The sequence below is a fragment of the Bos mutus genome, chromosome 13 (genome assembly GCF_027580195.1).
Source record: "Bos mutus isolate GX-2022 chromosome 13, NWIPB_WYAK_1.1, whole genome shotgun sequence".
Lineage (NCBI taxonomy): Eukaryota > Metazoa > Chordata > Mammalia > Artiodactyla > Bovidae > Bos > Bos mutus.
This window is the reverse complement of record NC_091629.1, coordinates 50279803-50292201: the sequence shown is the minus strand read 5'-3', so window position 1 is coordinate 50292201 and position 12399 is coordinate 50279803. Positions and strand designations below refer to the sequence as shown.

The following is a 12399-nucleotide window of genomic DNA, read 5'->3' as shown; positions in this document are numbered from 1 at the left end:
AATACTTCATTTTCATAAAGAAGTAAATAGAAGGATCACTTCCAAAGATGATATCTAAATATTTCGTCCTGCAGTTGGAAGACAGTTACTGTCCTCCATTCTCTTGTGTCCCTCCTCAATAGCTGCAGCTTGGGTGGTCTCTTCAGGCAGGGCAGAGATAAGATGAGTTTTCTTCATTAGTTGAGATCATCTCAGATAATCTGAGGTCACTTTTTCACAATTTGCTGCAAAAAATCTTTTCAAAGTAATTTTCAAGTCAGTAGTTTCATTTATTCCCTTTTATTTATTTTTCTATTTTTCATGGAAAGCAAAATTGTTTAACCTCATGTATGAACTATAGTCACTGAAAATAGTTCTTAAAGCTACTAAGTGCTTGAGTCAGTGAGTCACTGTCTAGTAATGAAATTGATACCTTTTTGACCTTGGTTCCATCAGCAGTACAGTTGAACAAAAAATTGATTTCTACCCTAATTTGACATCTACCTTTATTTCTTTTTAAATAAAAACAGCTTTAGTGAGATAGAACTCACATACCTTACAATTCACTGTTTATTTTTTCATTTTTATTTTTTATCGAGATGTAGTTGATTTACAATGTTGTGCTAATCTCTGCTATACAGCAAAGTGACTCAGTTATACACATATATGCATTCTTTTATTCGTTCGTTTTAAATATATGAGTCATTGTTTCTTAGAAATTTCATAGTCATCACCACAATCTATTCAAATTATGAGTTCTTTATATATTCAGGATATAAGACCCTGATATTTGATACACTGTGCAACTATTTTCTCTCATCTTCTGGATTATCTTTTTATTTTTATTTATTTAGGGCATGTTGAGGAGCTTGTAGGATCATAGTTCTCCAACCAGGGGTTGAACCTGGGCCCCCAGCAATGGAAGTTTGGACTCCTAACCACTGGATTACCAAGGGATTCCCTATCTTTTTACTTTCTTAATAGTGTTCTTTGGAGCATGAAAGTTTTAAATTTGGATGTAGTTCACTGTATCTATTTTTGCTTTTGTTTCTTACACTTTTGCTATCATATCTAAGAAACCATTGCCTAGCCCAGGATTATAACCTCTATTCTTGAGTTGGTTTTCCATGCTAAATTTAGTTCAGTTTGCCTCTGAAGCCAGAAATTATATAATAGTGAAGATGAAGTACAGTATTTGACATAGCAGGCACTAACTCCAGGACCCAGCATTACTCACTGGTGGGTGGGCACCAGTCCCAGGATCTCCTGGACCCCGATCCTCCCACACACCAGAGGGCAGACACAGGCCCCAAGACCACTGCAGCCCCACAGCCTACCCTGTCAGGACCCAACCAACACATTAGCAGCCCAGCAGCAGTCCTGGGGCCCTACCTCCTGGCCCTGCCTTACAGCAGGCTAGCTCCAGCTTTGGGACACCTTGGGTGCCACAGCCAGTGGTCCTGGGATTCAGGCCCACCCATCAGCAGGCTGACATCAGCTTCAGGACACCAAGGACCCTGTATCCAGAGACCTTGGGACCAGCTACACCCACCAGTGAGCTAGCACTAGCCTGGAATGCCCCCTGAGCCTGGCCCTGCCCACCAGCAGGCTGACAACAGCCCTGGGACCCCCCAGGCCCTGGACTCACTCATTAGCAAGCCAACACAAGCTCTGAGGCACTTTGGACTCCTCAGCCAGCCACTATGGAATTCATCCCCACTCACCAGCAGGCCAGCACCAAACCCAGGAACCCCGCCTCACAGCCTGTCATCTCAGAGCCTGGCTCTGCCCACCAGTGAGCCAGCACTAGCCCCAGGATGCTCTGGGGTTCTGCAGCCAGCTACCTTGTGATCTGGCCCTGCCAACCAGTGGCTGGGAGTCTCCACACAAGGCAGGCCCTGGCAACCAACCTAATTGGGGAGCAGGCCACACCTACCACACTACCCACAATACTCAGCCCACCACAGTAGAAGGACCCACACTGGGGGCACCCCTGAAGCATATAGCTCTGATGACCAGAGGAGTGTGAGATGCTGGGACACACAGGACATCTCCCACAAAAGGCCACTTCTCCAAAGTCAGGAAACATAACCAACCTATCAGATACATAGAAATAAAATCCACAAGTTAGACCAAATGAGACAACAGAGGACTATATTCCAAACTAAGAAACAGAACCACAAAAGAACTAAGTGAAGTAGAGACAGATAATCTACCTGATAAAGAGTTCAAGGTAATGGTAAAGATGATCAAAAACTTGGGAAAAGAATGGATTTACAGAGCAAAATGTTAGAAATTTTTTAACAAATAGAAAAATAGGGAAGAATCAAGCAGAGATGAAGAATACTGTAACTGACATAAAAAATACACTAGGAGGAATCAATAGTTGACGAAGTCATACAGAGGAGATCAACCAGCTAGAAGACAAGAGTGAAAGCAAAACAGAAAAAGAAAGGAAAACAAAAATGAGAACAGTTTAAAAGACCTCTGAGAGAACCTCAGGCATTCACATTCTAGGGGTCCCAGAAGGAGAAAAGAGAGAGAAAGGAGTAGAGAACATATTTGAAGACATAATAGCTGAAAACTTGCCCAACCTGGAAGAGGAAATAGACGTCCAAGTCCAGGAAACAAGGAGAGCCCCAAATAGGCCCAACCCAAAGAGGAACACATCAAGACATACTATAATTAAAATGGCAAAAATTAAAAATAAAGAGAGAATATTAAAAGCAGTCAGAGGCTAGCAGCAAGTTTATATAATGAATCTCCCATAGACTATTAGCTGACTTTTCAACAGAAAATCTGCAGACCAGAAGGGAGTGGTAGAGTAAAGTGATGAAGGGAAGAAGTTAAAACCAAGAACCTACCTGGCAAGTTCTCAGTAAAATTAGATAGATCAAGTTTTACAGATAAACAAAAGCTAAAAAAAGTTCATTACCACCAAACCAGCTTTACAAGAAATGCTAAATAAAGGCACTTATGAAAGGAAAAGCGCATTGGTAAAGCCAAATATACAGTGAAGGTATTCAAACAGCCACATATAAAACCAGTTAAAAGACAAAAACCAGAATCATCTATATCTGTAGTAAGTAGTGAAGGGATACGCAAAACAAAAAGAGGTAAAATATAATACCAGAAACAGTACTCAAGGGGGTCTTCCCTGGTGGTCCAGTGGATAAGAATCTTCCTTATAGTGCAGGAAACTTGGGTTTGATCCCTGGTCAGGGAATTACAGATCCCACATGTCACAGAGCAGGTAGGCCTGCATGCCATAACTACATGAGCCCTTGCACCACAGCTCGAGAGTCTGTGCACTGGAATGGAAGATTCCACATGATGCAGTATAGATCTTGTGTGCCTCGACTAAGACCCAAGGCAATCAAATAAATAAATAATTTTAAAAAATAGTACTAATGGGAAAAGGGGAATAAATAGAAGTTTGTTAAAATTCATTTGAAATGAAGAGATCAGCAACTTAAAATAATCATGTGTGTGTGGGGGTATATATGAGTTTGAGCAAGTTCCAGAAGATGGTGAAGGACAGGGAAGCCTGGCATGCTGTAGTCCATGGGGTGGCAAAGAGTCAGACATGACAGAGTGACCAAACAACCAACATATATATATATATATATATATGTATGTATATATATGTATGTATAAAAACATGTATGTATATATATATATACACATATATAAATATATATATTGCTATATATAAACCTTCCAGTAAGCACAAACTATAATAGATATACACACACAAAAAGAGAAAGGAATCCAAACATAACATTAAAGATAATCATCAAATCACAAGGGAAGAGGACAAAAGAAGAAAGGATCAAAAGCTACAAAAACAATCCCTAAACAATGAACAAAATGGCAATAAGTACATACCTATGAATAATTATTTTACATATAAATGGACTAAATGCTCCAATCAAAAGACATGAAGTGGATGAATGAGTACAAGAACAAGACCCACATATAGACTGCCAGAAGACTCACTTCAGACCTAAAGAAACACCGACTGAAAGTGAAGGAATGAAAAAGTGTTTCATGCAAATGGAAATCAAAAGAAAGCCGGGGTAACAAAGCCGAGTAGTAAGTTAGTCCTGTATTCAAGTTAAACACATTCATTTAACACACTCATTCAGATCGTATAAGCCATTAGACTCTACTAAAGGCGGATGAAATCATATACGTAACAGAAAGGTTGAAATCTTTACCCTTCTGTTATTAGAATCCATTAAGAAATAAAGTGTACCCAGGTCCAATACACTTGATCTGTCTGGTAGTGATTCCTAAATAAAGTTAAGATTTTCATACCTTGTCATTTCCCGTAGTAGTATTCTTACTTGAAAGCAAATAGCTTTAACTTCACACTGTAGATCGGAATGAGTGGACAAAAATTTTAGATGGGGTAATGATTTCTTGCTCACATTAACTTAAACATAATTTTCTAGGTGATCAATGATCCTATCCATGGCCACATTGAATTTCACCCTCTCCTCATGCGAATCATCGACACACCACAATTTCAGCGCCTGCGATACATCAAGCAGTTGGGAGGCGGTTACTATGTTTTTCCAGGAGCTTCACACAATCGATTTGAGCACAGTCTAGGGTAAGAAGCCTCCCTGTTGACTCAGATGGTAAAGCGTCTGCCTGTAATGTGGGAGACCTGGGTTCCATCCCCGGGTTAGGAAGATCCCCTGGAGAAGGAAGTGGCAACCCACTCTAGTATTCTTGCCTGGAAAATTCCATGGATGGAGGAGCCTGGTAGGTTACAGTTCGTGGGGTTGCAAAGAGTCAGACATAAGTGAGCGACTTCACTTTCACTTTAGGGTAAGAAGAATACAATGAGTTAAAAGTTATGTGATTAATTTAAATTTTTTAAAAAAGTTATGTGAACGTAGTTTCTCCCTCTCTTTCTGAATACCTTGTTGTATAAATTTAATGCCTTTTTCATCTTAACTAAGCACTTACCACACACCATAGCTGTAGCTTTCACAGTTTGAGGTATATCATTGAAACTAGCACAAATTTCTTTTTCCTTCTTCACAATTTCACAGGAGATCTATTCTTATGATAGATCTTAGCAACCTCAGCATAACAATCTTTTTTTTATCTTTATTGAGTTGAGAATTTTGACCTTTTTGCTCACTTACAATGGACATGAGTTTGAGTAAACTCCGGGAGTTGGTGATGGACAGGGAAGCCTGGCGTGCTGCAGTCCATGGGGTCACAAAGAGTTGGACACGACTGAGCAACTGAACTGAACTACTCACTCACAGGAAGCACTTCTAGGCTTCTCTTTGGCACATCTGAATTGCCAGATTTACTACTCTTGCACTTTGGGGCAAAATAAGGGTTACTTGAACATAAGCACTATGAAATGTTGATAATCAGCCTGATAATTGTGCTGGCTGCTAAGTGGCTAATGTATGGGATGCGCTGGACAAAAGAGTCATTCATGACCTGGTCATGATGAAAAAGAAAAGTATGAGATTTCATCATGCTACTCAGAATGGACTGATTTAAAATTGATTTATGAATTGTGTATTTCTGGAACTTTCCATCTAATATTTTCAGACTATAGGTGACTACTGGTAACTGAAATGAGAAAAATGAAACCAATGATAAGGGAAAACTGCTCTGTTACTTTGGTCTTGTTTATTTGTTTAGAAGCATTTTTAATTAGCCAGAACACAAACATCTACTCAAATCTTTATTCATCAATAAATACTTACTGAAAAATTGTCCAGTTCAGTCATTCAGTCATGTCCTGACTCATTGCGACCCCACAGACTGCAGCACACCAGGCTTCCCTGTCCATCACCAACTCCCGGAGCCTACTCAAACTCACATCTGTCGAGTCGGTGATGCCATCCAACTATCTCATTCTGTGTTGTCCCCTTCTCCTGCCTTCAATCTTTGCCAGCATCAGGGTCTTTTCTAGTGAGTCAGTTGTTCACATCAGGTGGCCAAAGTATTTTTAGAAAAATTGTTAGACCATACCAAACTGATAAGGTAGCAACTGTTTCTATTCTTGTGGAGTTCAGAGTTTAGGGGACAAGAAAGATATTTATTCATTCAGGAAGTACTTTCAGGTGGAAATGCTAAAAGTGTATTTAACATTTGTTGGGCACCATATCTTCAATCTATGTTGTAAACATTACGATGCCAGAAGTTTGCTTTTTAAAAAAATGGGATAAAATAAACAATATAAAATTTACCTTCCTAACTATTTTTAAGTTTACAGTTCAATAATGTTAAATATGTCCACATTATTGGGCAACCAATCTCCAAAACATTTTCATCTTGCAAAATTGAAACTCTGTATCCATTGAATAGCAAGTTCCCATTTCTCTTCTCCCCAGTCCCTCAGTAACCATTATTCTACTTTCTGTTCCGGTGAATTTGACCATGTTATGTACCTCATTACAGTTTCCCAGGTGGCACAGTGGTAAAGAATCCACTTGCCAATGCAGGAGATGCAAGAAACTTGGTTTAGATCCTTGAGTTGGGAAGATTCCCTGAAATACGAAATGGCAACCCACTGCAGTACTTTTTGCCTGGAGAATATCATGGACAGAGGAGCCTGGCGGGCTACAGTCATATGAGTGATTTCATAGAATATTTGTCATTCTGTAATTGGCTTATTTCACTTAGCATAATTTCCCCAAGTCACTCATGATGGAGCGTGTGTCAGAATATCCTTACTTTGCTCAGTTAAAAACTGCTGATAGGTTACCCTAAGTGACAGACACTGGGAAATTTGTATTATGTATGTATAGAATTTGTACTTACAAGTACTTGTTTAATTGGGAATTAACTCTTATCCTAAAGTTGGCCAAAATGGGGTTCTTTTGATATTCCAAAATTAATTTTTTTCATGTGCAGCTAGAAAAAGCCAACTTGATAAAACATCTTTTCAAAATTCTGAACTTAAAGAAACAGAAGTCTTTCTGGGAGTATTTGCGTTTCTTTTCCTGTAATCTTAAAGATATAAAAGTTCTACCTGATCTTCTTAGGCATCCCCCCACCCCTACTGTGTTCTGAGATCTTGGTTTCTGCTACCCGAAAGTTACTCACATGGTATACATTTGGCAAGCAGTCAGATAGACTGGGAAGTCTGTTTGTCTGGCTGTGGCAACTCTCAGGAAAATTTGTTATAAAGGGTCTTTTTCATCTTAACCTTCATTACATCCTCCTATACACCAAAGGACTTTACTCTCTTAGGCTGTTTTGGGAAATAAATTTCTAAATCTTATGAAGGTTGCGTCCTTTGCACTCTCTTGTGGGGATGCCTCTTGCATTTTATTGGTTTGAGTCACTGTTAAGATACTACTTGTCAGTGACCAGACAATGGATCCTTAAAAGTGGAGAAACTTGGTAAATTGGTAAATTTTTTAGAGAGCTTTCATTATAAAGAGCTGTTTTATTGTTACCTATGAAAAAAATTAGAAGACGGATAGTATATAAGACAGCTATGCCATCAGTTTAGAACAGACAAAAATAAACAAATTTGGGAAGGCTTATTTTGTAGTGTCCATTTAGGGTTCCCTGACAGATGCCAATAAAAACATTAGGTTAATTAATGTTAATTAGATTGATTAATAGAGAAAAAAGCTGAGAGGAGAGTGACGAGACTTCTTCCCAAGAAGGTGAAAATTTTAAAGGGATTTGTCCCAACAGGATAAAAATCTTTAGATTTTATTAAGAAATTAGATATTTAAAATGGATGTTAATAGGATTAAAAGAAAGGTTTTGATACAACACTATGTAAGGTTGGATGGGCCATGGGAACCTTCTGTTGGTGCCCAATATAAAGGGCCCCAAACAAATCCATTCTTTTTACCTCAGTTTAGTTTATATATGTCGAGAGTCAGACATGATTGAGCAACTTCACTTTCACTTTTCACTTTCATGCATTGGAGAAGGAAATGGCAACCCACTCCAGTGTTCTTGTCTGGAGAATCCCAGGGACGGGGGAGCCTGGTGGGCTGCCGCCTATGGGGTCGCACAGAGTCGGACACAAATGAAGTGACTTAGCAGCTGCAGCAGCAGCAGCAGTATATATAGTAAATATACTTAAATATATGTTTAAAAGATTTATGTATATATTTAGAAGGCTGGAAGAAAATTACACTGAGATACCTGATCAATAATTGTTGGGACAACAGTTAAGCCAGTTAATCAAGTTAAAGGTATTTTTTTAAAAAGACCTGAGTCCCTTAGTTATCCTCCTCCCTGGAGACCCCAGAGCCTTTATATAAAAATAGATAAAATGACCAGAGGATAAAAAGGAAAGTTTCTAGAACCCCTTGTAAGACCATAGATTGTTGATGGTGTACTGCTGCTGCTGCTGCTACGTCACTTTAGTTGTGTCCGACTCTGCGACCCCATAGACGGCAGCCCACCAGGCTTCCCGTCCCTGGGATTCTCCAGGCAAGAACACTGGAGTGGGTTGCCATTTCCTTCTCCAGTGCATGAAAGTGAAAAGTGAAAGTGAAGTCGCTCAGTTGTGTCCGACTCTTAGCGACCCCATGGACTGCAGCCCACCAGGCTCCTCCGTCCATGGGATTTTCTAGGCAAAAGTACTGGAGTGGGGTCCCATTGCCTTCTCCATGATGGAGGCTAAAGTTAATGGTGTAAGAGTTGATAGGATTGAGATGACAGTTTATAAAAATAGATGTATTTAAGTGGGTTTAATATAATATGTTTATATCTCTTTTTCCTAACTATATTGTGTATAGACATTATGTCTTCCTGGGGAATGCTTCTCCTGCCTGGTATTATAAGACAGGATATATAAATCCGCCCCTCAGAAAATATTAAATATATAAAAAATTCCAAAACAATTCAATAGGATTACCTGAACTTACACAATATAATGTAAAAATAAGGCCTAATATTCATAAGCTAATAATAATCAAAGTAAAGAAAAGGTAGCTGGGGAAATCAGTCTTTTAATATTATTCAGGCAGCAGACCAATTCTTTGGGGAGTTAAAATCAATTCTCTCTGTCTTGCAAATCTCTACAAATCAGAAATATAAAACAGCCTACAAGGACCAGAAATGTAATACAGGCTGTTACAGAAATGTAATACAGCCTACAAGCTCAGACACGTAGACTCTGAAACAAAAAGAGAAAAAGAGGGCTTTTTACACTCAAACTGCTGAGAAGGGTCCATAACCCATAGTCTGATTCACAGCCTCCTTAGGGATTTATCATGGACAAATATACATCTTAACAGTCGCTCATCTTTCAAACAGAAAAATAAATTTTTCGTTTTTGTTTTGTTCCTTCCTGCTCTGCAGCGTGGGGTATCTAGCAGGACGTCTAGTTCGTGAACTGAGTGAAAAACAACCAGAGCTGCAGATAAGTGAACGAGATATTCTCTGTGTTCAGATCGCTGGTCTTTGTCATGATCTTGGTAAGCAGTTCAAAGAACCAGAGTTCTAGTGTAAAATCACCTGTCACCTCTCTTTGAAATACAACTAAGAGCAATATGAAAGTTGTGTTCTAATTCTTTGAAGAGTTAACATTAATGTAAATTTGCCATTGCTTCTTCCTAGAATGGTTCATAAGCCCAAAGCATTGCTTTCTTTTTTTTTTAAGTCTTTCAATGAGTTTCCCACGTTGCACCCTTCATTGCAGGTTATATGAAAGGACGTTCTAATAGTGGTTTTTCCTTACTACTGTGTGTTGGAATGTTGTAAATTTGATTTTTCCTTTATCTTTGCTGAATAAAATTGCTATTTCCCTTCAGTTACTTTGTGAAATCTATTCTCACACCTAGAATATATAATCTGCTCTAGCAGATTAACAAGAAATTTAGAGAACTACTTGTGACCTATACTCACAACCTCAGTCTTGGGCCACTTAAATCCAAGTAAAAGAATATCATCTTTCTCCAGAGACAAAGAGAAAAAAGAATGTTCTCTTTTATCATGAGGAGTTTTTTCCTCTCTTCTTGTAATTTTTTCCTATTTACTGGAGTAATTTATGGATATCCCAGGCAGCGAAGTAGTAAAGAATCTGCCTGCTAAAAAAAAAAAAAAGAATCTGCCTGCTAATGCAGGAGACTCAAGAGACATGGGCTCAATCCCTGGGTCAGGAAGATCCCCTGGAGTAGGAAATGGCAACCCGCTCCAGTTTTCTTGCCTGGAAAATTCCATGGACAGGTGAGCCTGGCTACAGGCCATGGGGTCACAAAGAGTCAGACACTGAGCGTGGCGCGCACACACACACACACACACACACATTGAAGGATCCTAAGAGTTTGCATGTGCCCTCGGTGCAGACAAAGGGAGGTTTTTGTGTTTCAGTAGTCAGATAATTAAAGGCATAGGGCTGTCTTTTCAGCACGTTCCCTTGGAGATTTTAGTAGGACCACTATCAGCCTTCGATCATTAATTTAAGATTCTTGGTATTTTGAGAGGGAGCTTTTGGGAATCTTATACCAATCCCCAGGAGTCTAAACTCTGCAGTAACAAGCCTTTATTTATGTACTGAAACATGCAGAAAAGGCCTGGGGCTGGTCCAAGTGAGCTCCCTCTCCCATCTAGCAAGGAAATGTGGGGGGGGATTTGTTCCCAGGACCCCCTCCGGATACAAAAAAAAAAAAAAGCCCAATGCTTATATAAAATTTGTATATAACCCATACACATCCTCTCCTGTGTATAGAGAATTAAATCAATTATTCTATAATTAAATCAATTCTAGATTACTGATAATACCAATATGTAAATAACTGCCAGCAAGCTTGGCAAATTCAAGTTTTGCTTTTTGGAACTTCCTGAATTTTTTTTTTCCCCCAAATATTTTCTGTCCAAGGTTGATTGAATCTGTGAATGCAGAGGGCCAAGTTTAACTCCTTCAGAAATTCTGATGATTCCAGATTTGTGCCTCAGCAAAGTTTCATGTTGATAGATGTTGTAGAATGTTAAGGTCACTTATGAATAAGATGAAGTAGTGATCTCCACTTTTGATTGCCCATATCATCAATAAAAACAAAGATAAGCCCTGATATGTGTCTAAAAGTACATACATTATAAAATTTACATAAAAAGGGATGTTTTTAAAGGTTCAGAATACTAAAGTTCTAATGATTTCCTGACCCTAGTAGATTGTCTTAAAACTGCTTTTCTAACACTACCAATATGTAATCTAAAGAAGCCAAAAGTTTTTGTCATTAACATTCCTTTATTTACACAAAACTGTCCTTTCATTATGTAAACTCCAGTGACTCAGAGACCCCTCAGTGGAGAATTTACATTCTTGTATTGTTCTGCTTCCTGTTCTCTTGTTTTAGAAAATAGGAAGGAACAATTTGTTCCTTTTTTGTGATTATAAATTATTAATTTCCATTGATATTCACATTTAACTAAAAAAATTTCCTTTCCACCAATTTACAGTGTTCTGTTCTAAGGCAGCTTTTGTTTTTAAGGTCATGGGCCATTTTCTCATATGTTTGATGGAAGATTTATTCCACTTGCTCGACCAGAGATAAAATGGACGGTATGTATCCATATATTCAATATTTAGTAAAATAAAGACTAAGCAGTGACTACTGTGTTATAGTATAATTCCTGTTACAGTTTTTCAGGGTGTTGTTTTCATTTGATCCTCACAGCAGTCTCTAAGGAGGAAATCATTATCTCCATTTTTGTAAGTGTAAAGGAACTCGAAACCCAGAGGTGTACTGATGCACCAAAAATCACAAAGCCTGTGAAATGATAGAGCCAGCACTAGAAAACCAGCAGCTAATTTAATGCTCTTTCTACTCTGTCATACTAGTATAAAATAAAAAATCAAAGGCTGACTCTGGCTTTGATTCATTTTGTGTGACCATAAAGTAAGTTCTAGACTAAGTTCTTTGTATAATTACAGATTTGCAGGTAGCTAACCCATTTTTCTGGAATCAGTTTTTGAGAAGTAAAGGTAGGTCATCTTCCATTTTTGGCTGCACTATATTTGAAGCAGAAGATGATATCACTGCATCCTGAACACTTCATTACATGTCAACCACTATTTATTCTCTCATTTTTAGAAAGGTATAATTCATCTTAAATATGTTGTCCAGATCATCATTGTATAGTTCAGTGAGTATTGACAAGTGTATTCATCCATGCAGCCACTACTCAAGTTGAGATGTGCAATATTTTCATCTTCCTGGAGAATTCCTGTGTGACTCTTTCTAGTCAGTTCCTACCCTCCCCATCATCATCACCTTCTAACTTTTATAAACAGATTCATTTTGCCTGTTTCTAGACTTGATAAAAGTAGAATCCTGTAATAGGTACTGTTTTGTCCTGTTTGTATTCATATTGTTTGTCCCTGAGGTAATAGCCCATTGTATGAATAAGTCACTATTTGTTTATCTTTTCTCCTTTTGTAGAATTTGGGTTGTTTTCAGT

General features: G+C 38.4%; 1 protein-coding gene across 3 annotated transcripts in view; it reads left to right on the top strand.

The window, feature by feature from the left end:
* The window catches only part of SAMHD1 (SAM and HD domain containing deoxynucleoside triphosphate triphosphohydrolase 1), a 67400-nt gene that overhangs the window by 13439 nt on the left and 41562 nt on the right, over nucleotides 1–12399 (top strand). For all 3 annotated transcript variants that reach the window (XM_005896009.2, XM_014478276.2, XM_070381697.1), the window contains exons 4-6: nucleotides 4437–4597; nucleotides 9298–9413; nucleotides 11430–11500. In XM_005896009.2, the coding sequence (XP_005896071.2) occupies nucleotides 4437–4597; nucleotides 9298–9413; nucleotides 11430–11500 (348 nt within the window). The remainder of the gene's footprint in view (nucleotides 1–4436; nucleotides 4598–9297; nucleotides 9414–11429; nucleotides 11501–12399) is intronic.